Here is a 13786-nt window from a genome sequence, read left to right as displayed (position 1 = left end):
GAAAAGGAAGTTTTGAGAAACAGAAGATTTTTAGGCTAAGATTTTATTTGGTCATAAAAAAATCTTGAAAATGTGCAATTTCTCAAAAAAATAAGAGTACTTCAAGCCATTGAAATTTCAAAATATCACTAAATCAGAAGCACGCAAAATTGGGGTTAATCATGACCCCTCTCGGTACTAAATGTCTCATTTTGGAGAAAGCATCACAATTCTGCTTTTGTCTTGCTGGTGGTATTAAATCTAAAACTGTGGAAAATTCTCTATTTGAAAGATGCTAGGATTCTTTGTAGATCAACTGTTACTATTTATGATAAATCGTTATTTGTGATTGTCTCACGAATTGATTCTGAAAATTGCGAAAAAAGATTTATTTCGTGTCTTACTTTCGCTTGTCGAGATGTTTGTAGTGGTGATACGTAAAATGTGTCATTTGATTCTAGTATAGATACGTAACTATAAATGAGAGCGAAAACCTTGTTTGCGAATATTGAGTTTGCTCTTTGAGATATTTGATGTTGAATATTTTTGATATATTCTGTGAAAACGTTTGAGAAAGGTAATTCTACATCATCTGTTTGCATCCGGTGCGGTGAGTGGTTTGCTGGCTGTGGCGATAATAATTTAAGTTAAAAACCATGGTGTGATGTGATATTACTGATGACTGGTAAATAGTGATCGAGTATGTGTCTTCTAATTTTGACTTCAGGAAACTCTTGCTTACATGGGCTATTTCCTTTTTCAAAAAAACTTTCAATTAAATTATAACAAAATTGTACCTGTCCTCTGACGGGATCGCTTTGTGGATGAATAACAACGGGGAGCATAGAGTCATTTTCAAAATTTAGGTCGCATTGAATCATTTTTTGAGTGCGATTACAGTTATTGTCTAACTTTCAATATGCCTGATTGGTTGATTCCAATTGTAGAGTCTTACTGGCTTTCGAAGGTATGTATTTTTTATTCTGCATTTACCTTTTATTGATGATGGCGTTGTGGATTCTGATTATCGGTGATTGGTTTATTTTTGTCGATTGATTCTTTTAGATCCTGGAAATCTTGTTTTGTAGTTGTGTCGGATTCCGAAACTGCGTTTCGTGTTTTGAAAAATTTTCGCTTAAAATTAAGTTTTTGTTTTGTTGTAATTGCCTTTTTTCTCGTTTGTTTTTTCGATCTAATATATCCTATTTCTTGTTTGTGTGATGTGATTACAAGATCGTATCTTTCATTTTTGAAAAACCAAATGTGGAGTATTAATGTTTAATGCCTACATTAACTCTTGACATAAGGTTTAGAATGTTGCTTGCAAAATCCAAGGGTTAGAATTCTTGTTTCCTAAACTGATAGTTCTTACGATATTTGTAGGTTATTCTAATTTGGGGCATATGTTGTCGGGATAGACGGATTGGAGAGAGAGTATATTAATTCGTTAGAATGATGTACTTTCTCGATGGCTAAGATTTCTTTTAAGAAAAACCTACTTAATCTTACTTAGGGTTATGATTTTGTGATTAAGGGTTGGAGAATATTAAATCAATCTACAAGGTTCAGGCATAGTTGTAACACAAGTAGATCGCTAGGTTCTTTTATAGGTCTTACTAAGTTTATGACGTCGTTTAGTCTGAGTCAGCTAAGAGGAGGGGCTCAGATGAAGGGTGAGTAACCGAAGTTCTTCACTTTAACCGAATTAAAACGGTTAGTTTTTTAAAAAATTTCTTTTATTCCTGGGTCGGTGATAAGGGTTGGGGAGTGAATCGACGTTTGAGCTGGTTAGACACTTTTTTCTAGGGGGTTGGGAGAACAAGAATGTTCTGATTGATCCAAGGGAAGACTTGATGATCAAATAGTCTTTTAATGAATTAAAAATTAATTTTAAGTTAAAATTCAAAGATCCAGGGATAGAGTTAATGATCTGTTGTAAGGGGAAATTAGATTATTACAAAGCAAGGATAGGCTTTGATAATATGTAAGTATAAGGTTTCAGTTAGGTAAAAGATTAAAAAATTTAGAAACAGTTGCTTTAAATATTAAAAAAAAATTGAACGATATTAGTTTTCGAATAATTATAGTTTTGTTTTAGATGAGAAAACAAGGATGGAAAAATTGGGAGAAGGTGAAAGGGTGAAAGGATGAGGTATATTGAGAAGCAAGAAACTCTGATAAATTTAACGAAACTACCTTTAATTTTACTACTAACTAATTTTTGTAATTTTCATTAAATAAACTTCAATTTTACAAAAGTTTTAAAATTGCTGCAGACTTGATGGAAGGAACGAATTGTGTATCTTTTCATCAGTCGTTATTATGTTTATAATATGATTAAACAGCATCAAGAAGTATATGGCTTGGAAATGAATCTTATTGCTCCAAGTATTTTTATTTCATGATAGAGAATGAATTTCTACTGCACTGAGAACTTTGTAGAGAAAAAACCATTTGATTTTGCGTCGTTTCACGCCATGGAAGCTTTATCTGCTGTTCAGTTTTTGACCTAGAGTTTGCCGTATCGTTTGAAATATTGGAGTAGACGTGTTGGGACGTAGAGACATATTTATTAAGTTGTCTATGCTATCTAACATTTGGCAATGTATTTCTTGATCCTATTTCTATTTTTAATTTGCTAAATCTCTAAGTTAGTTAATAGGTCTTGTTATACAATACATAATTGGTTTAAACTCCCACTGGGAGCCTACCGTTATTGTCAGAAAAAGCGATATAATTCAAAAAGACAATAAAGAGAGCCGTTATATCTTTCGACAAAAAGCACAGAAATACTGAACTCTTGCCGTAGCACCCCAAAAAGAAGAAGAATGAAAAAAGTCATTAAATGTTTTCTCTTCAGTTGATTTTGTCATAAAAAACAATTAAGCTCAAAAGCTACAGGTTTTGAGCCACCATATCTTTCCATTAAATGCACAAAATTATCGACCAACTCCCACAGTACTGAAGAAAAACCGAATTTATTATTATTTTTTAAATTGCCACGTCATTAAGGACATCTAGAAATCTCAATCAAATTTAAGATTTCACGAAAACCTGCATGTATTGAGCAGTCAAGAAATCGGAGTAGAATTGGAGTAAATTAACACTTGTGATAGCACTTCGAATGAGTCCAGAATTTTTTTTGAAAAGGAAGTTTTGAGAAACAGAAGATTTTTAGGCTAAGATTTTATTTGGTCATAAAAAGATCTTGAAAATGTGCAGTTTCTCAAAAAAATAAGAGTACTTCAAGCCATTGAAATTTCAAAATATCACTAAAATGATGTTTGACATCATCAGAAGCACGCAAAATTGGGGTTAATCATGACCCCTCTCGGTACTAAATGTCTCATTTTGGAGAAAGCATCACAATTCTGCTTTTGTCTTGCTGGTGGTATTAAATCTAAAACTGTTGAAAATTATCTATTTGAAAGATGCTAGGATTCTTTGTAGATCAACTGTTACTATTTATGATAAATCGTTATTTGTGATTGTCTCACGAATTGATTCTGAAAATTGCGAAAAAAGATTTATTTCGTGTCTTACTTTCGCTTGTCGAGATGTTTGTAGTGGTGATACGTAAAATGTGTCATTTGATTCTAGTATAGATACGTAACTATAAATGAGAGCGAAAACCTTGTTTGCGAATATTGAGTTTGCTCTTTGAGATATTTGATGTTGAATATTTTTGATATATTCTGTGAAAACGTTTGAGAAAGGTAATTCTACATCATCTGTTTGCATCCGGTGCGGTGAGTAGTTTGCTGGTTGTGGTGGTAATAAATTAAGTAAAAAACCATGGTGTGATGTGATATTACTGATGCCTGGTAGATAGTGATCGAGTATGTGTCTTCTAATTTTGACTTCAGGAAATTCTTGCTTACATGGGCTATTTCCTTTTTCATATAAATTTTCAATTAAAATATGACAAAATTGTACCTGTCCTCTAACAGGATCGCTTTGTGGATGAATAACAACGGGGAGGATAGAGTCATTTTCAAAAATTAGGTCGTATTGAATCATTTTTTGAGTGCGATTACAGTTATTGTCTAACTTTCAATATGCCTGATTGGTTGATTCCAATTGTAGAGTCTTACTAGCTTTCGAAGGTATCTATTTTTTATTCTGCGTTTACCTTTTATTGATGATGGTGTTGTGGATTCTGATTCTCGGTGATTAGGTTATTTTTGTCGATTGATTCTTTTAGATCCTGTAGTTCGTGTTTTGTAGTTGTGTCGGATTCCGAAACTGCGTTCCGTGTTTTGGAAAATTTTCGCTTAAAATTTAGTTTTTGTTTTGTGGTAATTGCCTTTTTTCTCGTTTGTTTTTTCGATCTAAATTATCCTATTTCTTGTTTGAGTGATGTGATTACATGATCGTATCTTTCATTTTTGACTAAACAATTGTGGAGTATTAATGTTTAATGCCTACATTAACTCTTGACATAAGGTTTAGAATGATGCTTACAAAATCCAATGGTTAGAATTTTTGTTTCCTAAACTGATAGTTCTTACGATATTTGTGGGTTATCCTAATTTTGGGGCATATGTTGTCGGGATAGACGGATTGGAGAGAGAGAGAGTATATCAATTCGTTAGAATGATGTACTTTCCCGATGGCCAAGATTTCTTTTAAGAAAAACCTACTTAATCTTACTTAGGGTTGTGATTTTGTGATTAAGGGTTGGAGAATATTAAATCAATCCATAAAGTTCAGGCATAGTTGTAACACAAGTAGATCGCTAGGTTCTATTATAGGTCTTACTAAGTTTAGGATGTCGTTTAGTCTGAGTCAGCTAAGAGGAGGGGCTCAGATGAAGGCTCAGTTAAAATTCAAAGATCCAGGTATAGACTTGATGATCTGTTGTTAGGGGAAATTAGATTATTACAAAGCAAGGATAGGCCTTGATAATATGTAAGTATAAGGTTTCAGTTAGGTAAAAGATTAAAAAAATTAGAAACATTGCTTTAAATATTAAAAAAAAAATTGAACGATATTAGTTTTCGAATAATAATAGTTTTGTTTTAGATGAGAAAACAAGGATGGAAAATTGGGGAGAAGGTGAAAGGGTGAAAGGATGAGGTAAATTGAGAAGCAAGAAACTCTGATAAAGTTAACGAAACTAACTTTAGTTTTACTACTAACTATTTTTTGTATTTTTCAGTCAATAAACTTCAATTTTACAAAAGTTTTAAAATTGCTGCAGACTTGAAGAAAGGAACGAATTGTGTATCTTTTCATCAGTCGTTATTATGGTTATATGACATGATTAAACAGCATCAAGAAGTATATGGCTTGGAAATGAATCTTATTGCTCCAAGTATTTTTATTTCATGATAGAGAATGAATTTCTACTGCACTGAGAACTTTGTAGAGAAAAAACCATTTGATTTTGCGTCGTTTCACGCTATGCAAGCTTTATCTGCTGTTCAGTTTTTGACCTAGAGTTTGCCGTATCGTTTTGAAATAAATGAGAGCGAAAACCTTGTTTGCGAATATTGAGTTTGCTCTTTGAGATATTTGATGTTGAATATTTTTGATATATTCTGTGAAAACGTTTGAGAAAGGTAATTCTACATCATCTGTTTGCATCCGGTGCGGTGAGTAGTTTGCTGGTTGTGGTGGTAATAAATTAAGTAAAAAACCATGGTGTGATGTGATATTACTGATGCCTGGTAGATAGTGATCGAGTATGTGTCTTCTAATTTTGACTTCAGGAAATTCTTGCTTACATGGGCTATTTCCTTTTTCATATAAATTTTCAATTAAAATATGACAAAATTGTACCTGTCCTCTAACAGGATCGCTTTGTGGATGAATAACAACGGGGAGGATAGAGTCATTTTCAAAAATTAGGTCGTATTGAATCATTTTTTGAGTGCGATTACAGTTATTGTCTAACTTTCAATATGCCTGATTGGTTGATTCCAATTGTAGAGTCTTACTAGCTTTCGAAGGTATCTATTTTTTATTCTGCGTTTACCTTTTATTGATGATGGTGTTGTGGATTCTGATTCTCGGTGATTAGGTTATTTTTGTCGATTGATTCTTTTAGATCCTGTAGTTCGTGTTTTGTAGTTGTGTCGGATTCCGAAACTGCGTTCCGTGTTTTGGAAAATTTTCGCTTAAAATTTAGTTTTTGTTTTGTGGTAATTGCCTTTTTTCTCGTTTGTTTTTTCGATCTAAATTATCCTATTTCTTGTTTGAGTGATGTGATTACATGATCGTATCTTTCATTTTTGACTAAACAATTGTGGAGTATTAATGTTTAATGCCTACATTAACTCTTGACATAAGGTTTAGAATGATGCTTACAAAATCCAATGGTTAGAATTTTTGTTTCCTAAACTGATAGTTCTTACGATATTTGTGGGTTATCCTAATTTTGGGGCATATGTTGTCGGGATAGACGGATTGGAGAGAGAGAGAGTATATCAATTCGTTAGAATGATGTACTTTCCCGATGGCCAAGATTTCTTTTAAGAAAAACCTACTTAATCTTACTTAGGGTTGTGATTTTGTGATTAAGGGTTGGAGAATATTAAATCAATCCATAAAGTTCAGGCATAGTTGTAACACAAGTAGATCGCTAGGTTCTATTATAGGTCTTACTAAGTTTAGGATGTCGTTTAGTCTGAGTCAGCTAAGAGGAGGGGCTCAGATGAAGGCTCAGTTAAAATTCAAAGATCCAGGTATAGACTTGATGATCTGTTGTTAGGGGAAATTAGATTATTACAAAGCAAGGATAGGCCTTGATAATATGTAAGTATAAGGTTTCAGTTAGGTAAAAGATTAAAAAAATTAGAAACATTGCTTTAAATATTTTAAAAAAAATTGAACGATATTAGTTTTCGAATAATAATAGTTTTGTTTTAGATGAGAAAACAAGGATGGAAAATTGGGGAGAAGGTGAAAGGGTGAAAGGATGAGGTAAATTGAGAAGCAAGAAACTCTGATAAAGTTAACGAAACTAACTTTAGTTTTACTACTAACTATTTTTTGTATTTTTCAGTCAATAAACTTCAATTTTACAAAAGTTTTAAAATTGCTGCAGACTTGAAGAAAGGAACGAATTGTGTATCTTTTCATCAGTCGTTATTATGGTTATATGACATGATTAAACAGCATCAAGAAGTATATGGCTTGGAAATGAATCTTATTGCTCCAAGTATTTTTATTTCATGATAGAGAATGAATTTCTACTGCACTGAGAACTTTGTAGAGAAAAAACCATTTGATTTTGCGTCGTTTCACGCTATGCAAGCTTTATCTGCTGTTCAGTTTTTGACCTAGAGTTTGCCGTATCGTTTGAAATAATGGAGTAGACGTGTTGGGACGTAGAGACTTACTTATTAAGTTGTCTATGCTATCTAACATTTGGCAATGTATTTCTTGATCTTATTTCTATTTTTAATTTGCTAAATCTCTAAGTTAGTTAATAGGTCGTGTTATACAATATATAATTGGTTTAAACTCCCACTGGGAGCCTACCGTTATTGTCAGAAAAAGTGATATAATTCAAACAGACAAAAAAGAGAGCCGTCATATCTTTCGACAAAAAGCACAGAAATACTGAATTCTTGCCGTAGCACCCCGAAAAGAATAAGAATGAAAAAAGTCATTAAATGTTTTCTCTTCAGTTGATTTTGTCATAAAAAACAATTAAGCTCAAAAGCTACAGGTTTTGAGCCACCATATCTTTCCATTAAATGCACAAAATTATCACCAACTCCCAGTACTGAAGAAAAACCGAATTTATTATTTTTTTAAAATTGCCACGTCATTAAGGACATCTAGAAATCTCAATCAAATTTAAGATTTCACGAAAACCTGCATGTATTGAGCAGTCAAGAAATCGGAGTAGAATTGGAGTTAATTAACACTTGTGATAGCACTTCGAATGAGTCCAGATTTTTTTTAAAAAGGAAGTTTTGAGAAACAGAAGATTTTTACGCTAAGATTTTATTTGGTCATAAAAAATATCTTAAAAAATGTGCAATTTCTCAAAAAAAAAGAGTACTTCAAGCCATTGAAATTTCAAAATATCACTAAAATGATGTTTGACATCATCAGAAGCACGCAAAATTGGGGTTAATCATGACCCCTCTCGGTACTAAATGTCTCATTTTGGAGAAAGCATCATAATGCTTTCCTTGTTTGAATTTGAATTTATCAATATGATACAAGAAACTTTGTTTATTTATCTTAATTACTACTAAATATTTGCATGAAACTTGGAGTGAAACAAAATCTATAAAAAAACTGAATGCTGGAAGCACCAGAAAAGTGGTTTAAATTAATTAGGGTCGTTTTTATCTTGACTTGATTTAGTTTACTGGAAACTAGCCAAGAATTGAATTTGGACTTAATGTAGGTTTACTGGAAACTAGCCAAGAATGAACTTTGAATAGCTCCAAATGGAATTCACTTAAACATGAGCTGCCGAATATTATGTTGGTGTCATCAGCAAACAAGAGTAGCTCTGATGTTTCAGAATTATTCGGCATATGATTTTAATAAATTAAGAAAAGAAGCGGACATAACACTGAGCCTGAAGGTATACCGCTCTGTAAGAAAACTTATTAGCCATTTGTGACAGTCCTTTTTTATTAGCATCGCCCGCTTTTGGTTTTATTGACAGTAGCGGCCGGTAACTCATGAGATTAACTTCCAGCAAAAACTTTTTTTATATATGAACATTTGGTATCTTTTAGATAAACTTTCTGAAACATCACCTCTATATCATATTCTGCCTTCTGTTCTAAATTGCAGATCAAAAACACTCAACCATCAGTATCAAAAAGTTTCTTTAAAAAAGGTGGCGATGAATTAAACCCGAAAGACCAAAGACATGCCAGGAAAACTACGAGATAAAAGAAGTATGGGTTAGCAAAATCTTTCAAATGATGCAAGATTTCTTGAAGTTGTACAGCTGTCTTGATGTTCAACCTCTGCACGATGCGGTACAAAAAATGATCGAATTCTACACAGCCGAAAAAATAGGTCCAATCTACACAGTCGAATTCTACGCAGGTCCAAAAATAGTATACAAACCAAAATCTGGAGATGGACTACAACCCGAAAGACATCGTCTTCAAATTGTCGAAAGAGTTTGTGAGCTACATTTTCAAGCAACACTATGCACACAATTCTTCTGGTCTTATTACATTACGATTTTTTAAACGCACATGTGAAGATAGAAAGTTAATTTCCGAGGTGTGCTGTCAAACAAGTCAGTTTGTGGGTGTTCAATGGTTGCTATCATCATGAACACTTTTGTCTGACTACTGAGGTTTTGTATTTTGATAAGACAATTAACAAAATGTTTATTTCTCAGCCTGTTTTCCTTCACAACAAAACGCCAACACAAATTTGTCAGTATGATGCAAAACGCAAGTCATTCATTGAATCGCAAGGTAGAAAAACATTTTTTTTTTAATTTCTGAAAATTTAAACAAAACTTATTAGTAGCAAATTATTCCTTCGTATAAATAATTTTTTTCAAGCATTAAATACAGATCCGAAGCCTCATTTATCTTTTTTGACAACCAGATACTATAATAAGTGTGATCTAATATGTTGTTCAAGATTTTTAACGTTTTTAAAATTTTTAAACGGGGCCAATGTTTGCCTTCCTTTAACAAAAATGAATTTTTTTCTTGTAACATATGGTTTGGCAGATCTTCAGCGCTTACAACCAGATTTATTGGAACCAGAAAAAAATTAGTTTAACTTATGTTTTCCACCCCTTACTGCTTTTTTGCGCCAGATATGAAAAAACAATTGCATTAGAATTGAAAGCTCGAATTGTTTAAAATGATGTGCTAATAACGTGTTAAATATCGGTCTGTTAATAACATCTAGATAACAACACGACAACCCTGGAAATGAAAAAATATGTGTTGGCTAAATAGTTTATTTGCCCAAACTGAACCAAACTACTTATATGGGTACATGCATTTGCACCAGTTACATACAAATACGAGTTTGCATTACAAACTCTGCATGAGTATTTCAAACTGGAAATGAATGGTAGTAAATCCCTAGTGCAACGGGTCAAAGGTATAATAAACATACATTTACTCTCCATCTTACCCCCGCCCTCGCGCAAGCCCCACCCCTCCCCGGAAATGTATTTAGTCCTCTTTCCAGTTAAAATGCCGTTTTCAACTATCAAAGCTAGCAAAGTGCTTTTTTTCATTCCCTATTACCTGACAGTACACTTTTCACTATGACCGGATCTCCATCTCCCCCTTCTAGTCCAAATCCAAACCCTTCTTCAGGTATGTCTGATTCGGGCTGTTTCCAAGGAGACGCCATGAGAGAGTGACAATGACCAATGCTCAAATTCAGCAACCCGCTTCCGCTGCAGTCATGCTCATTTGTTCGAATTGGGTCAAAACCAGCAGCAGTATTCGTCTGTTGGACATCAGTGAAGGGCAAGACGTAGAAAAATGTCTGAAACGAATGTTTCACATTACGGTCAATATAGTAATAATTAGATAATTTGTGCAATCTAACTCTCTCTTGCTTGACGCTGCCATACACCAAAAAAAAATTATGTGTTTGATTCTTAAGAAAGAAACTTGCTTTGAATTGGAGGTCATTGTTTGTAATTTAATGCATTTATATACTGCTTGGATTTTAATAAACTTTTTCTTCACAAGATAAATTCGTTATTTGACACCCACTAACGACTTGGCCGACGCTATTTATACTAACTAGCGTGTCTCCATGATCAATTGATCAAAAGATAGTTGTTCAGGTTTTTTAAGCAAGCTGATCAAGCCATTTCAAGCTGAGTCACGAAAGGAGTTGGATGGCGAAAAAATAAAGGTTTTCTTCGAAGCCATTCGAGCTATGTTATTTCATGAATCAAACTAGTCAGCAAAAACAGAAACATTTTCTTTATTGAAAGTTTCAGACTTGATTCAAGCTAATCAAGCGATGAAAATTTGAAACATTTCAAGTTGTTTTTAGAGCAAAACATTTTTTTCAGAGAAGTTATTAAGTTATTTCCCGAAGGGGGTGGGCGAAAAGCTTTAGTTCTTCAATTAGAGTCATTAGACTGAGAAAACTTAGAAATAACTTTGAGTTATGAAAGATGAAACGAACAAGCTGAGAATGTCTGAAAATGATATTTTTTAAGAGTGTGGAAGAACACCAACAGTTCACGATGATTCATCTGACCAAGATTTTCAGGCAAAAAATGTTTAAACTCAAAATGTTCGGAAGTTTAAATCCTAGGTTTTACAAGTAGACATATTCGGCTTTTAACACAAAAAAATTGTTAAGGTTAGGAAAAACTGATCTTCTTGTATTATAGTTAATGCTGTTTCCAGCAAAAAGTTCATTGAGAAAGTCTTTAAAGTGCAAATTATTGACAGACCGCATGCCAAATTTTAGAAAACTGTAAGCATACAATGCAGGCACAGCATGAGTTTTTTTCTTGAAACTCAATTGAGATGCTTTCAAAATATCTCCTGAAGTAGATCATTTTCATCAGCTTCTTTTGCAAAAAAAAATCGGATTTAGGATTGAAAAGACGTACTACCATAAACAAGCAAACCATACTGGATTATTGTCTTAACATTGGAGTTGTAATAATTTATCATGACCCCTCTCGGTACTAAACGTCTCATTTTGGAGAAAGCATCACAGTGCCTTCCTTGTTTGAATTTATCAATATGATACAAGAAACTTTTAGTCCGTTTATCAAATTTCCAAAATTTAAAAAGATTATTTCGTCAGCATAGTGCATTTTTATAGACTTAGTAAACCCATCCGCTTCAGATTTACGGAAGACTTTTGGTGTTTGCGACGTGCAAGTTCATCCAATGATAAAACCAAGCAGTTTTGAAATTCCCATAGGCAAAATCAGTGTCATTCAAATCAGTTGATCTGAGAACTGTAACTATGATCATTTACCAATGGTTGGTTTTATTAGAAAAAAAAAGATTTTTTTATTAGCATCGCCCGCTTTTGGTTTTATTGACAGTAGCGGCCGGTAACTCACACGATTAACTTTCAGCAAAATTTTTTTTTTTATATATGAACATTTGGTATCTTTTAGATAAACTTTCTGAAACATCACCTCTATATCATAATCTGCCTTCTGTTCTAAATTGCAGATCAAAAACACTCAACCCTCAGTATCAAAAAGTTTCTTTAAAAAAGGTGGCGATGAATCAAACCCGAAAAGACCAAAGACAGGCCAGGAAAACTACGAGATAATAAAATAAGTATGGGTTAGCAAAACCTTTCAAATGATGCAAGATTTCTTGAAGTTATACAGCTGTCTTGATGTTCAACCTCTACACGATGCGGTACAAAAAATGATCGAAATCTACACAGACGAAAAAATAGGTCCAACTTACACAGTCGATTTCTACGCAGGTCCAAAAATAGTATACAAACCAAATTCTGGAGATAGACTACAACCCGATAGACATCGTCTTCAAATTATCGAAAGAGTTTGTGAACTACATTTCCAAGCAACACTATGCACACAATTCTTCTTGTCTTATTACATCACGATTTTTTAAACGGACATGTGAAGATAGAAAGTTTATTTCCGATGTGTGCTGTCAATCAAGTCACAGTTTGTGGGTGTTCAATGGTTGCTATCATCATGAACACTTTTGTCTGACTACTGAGGTTTTGTATTTTGATAAAGCAATTAACAAAAAGTTTTTTCTCAGTCTGCTTTCATTCACAACAAAACGCCAACACAAATTTGCCAAAATGATGCAAAACGCAAGTCATTCATTGAATCGCAAGGTAGAAAAACATTTTTTTTATGCAAGTTCATCCAATGATAAAACCAAGCAGTTTTGAAATTCTCATAGGCAAAATCAGTGTCATTCAAATCAGTTGATCTGAGAACTGTAACTATTGATCATTTAACAATGGTTGGTTTTAATAGAAAAAAAGTTTTTTTTATTAGCATCGCCCGCTTTTGGTTTTATTGACAGTAGCGGCCTGTAACTCATAAGATAAACTTTCAGCAAAAATTTTTTTTATAAAAGAACATTTGGTATCTTTTAGATAAACTTTCTGATACATCACCTCTATATCATATTCTGCTTCTGTTCTAAATTGCAGATCAAAAACACTCAACCCTCAGTATCAAAAAGTTTCTTTAAAAAAGGTGGCGATGAATCAAACCCGAAAAGACCAAAGACAGGCCAGGAAAACTACGAGATAATAAAATAAGTATGGGTTAGCAAAATCTTTCAAATGATGCAAGACTTCTTGAAGTTTTACAGCTGTCTTGATGTTCAACCTCTGCACGATGCGGTACAAAAAATGCTCGAATTCTACACATCCGAAAAAATAGGTCCAACTTACACAGTCGAATTCTACGCAGGTCCAAAAATAGTATACAAACCAAATTCTGGAGATAGACTTCAACCCGAAAGACATCGTCTTCAAATTGTCGAAAGAGTTTGTGAACTACATTTCCAAGCAACACTATGCACACAATTCTTCTTGTCTTATTACATCACAATTTTTTAAACGGAGATGTGAAGATAGAAAGTTTATTTCCGATGTGTGCTGTCAATCAAGTCACAGTTTGTGTGTGTTCAATGGTTGCTATCATCATGAACACTTTAGTCTGACTACTGAGGTTTTGTATTTTGATAAAGCAATTAACAAAAAGTTTATTTCTCCGCCTGCTTTCATTCAAAACAAAACGCCAACACATATTTGTCAGTATGATGCAAAACGCAAGTCATTCATTGAATCGCAAGGTAGAAAAACATTTTTTTATGCAAGTTCATCTAATGATAAAACCAAGCAGTTTTGA

General features: G+C 33.3%; 1 protein-coding gene across 1 annotated transcript in view; it reads right to left on the bottom strand.

Annotated features, from left to right (window-relative positions):
* The window catches only part of LOC134838602 (uncharacterized), a 155492-nt gene that overhangs the window by 119848 nt on the left and 21858 nt on the right, over window positions 1-13786 (bottom strand). Inside the window, exon 3 of the mRNA XM_063854109.1 lies at window positions 10188-10434. Coding sequence (XP_063710179.1) covers window positions 10188-10434 — 247 coding nt within the window. The remainder of the gene's footprint in view (window positions 1-10187; window positions 10435-13786) is intronic.

Source organism: Symsagittifera roscoffensis, chromosome 1 (assembly GCF_963678635.1).
Source record: "Symsagittifera roscoffensis chromosome 1, txSymRosc1.1, whole genome shotgun sequence".
Classification (NCBI taxonomy): Eukaryota; Metazoa; Xenacoelomorpha; order Acoela; family Convolutidae; genus Symsagittifera; species Symsagittifera roscoffensis.
This window is presented reverse-complemented; position numbering and strand designations above follow the sequence as displayed.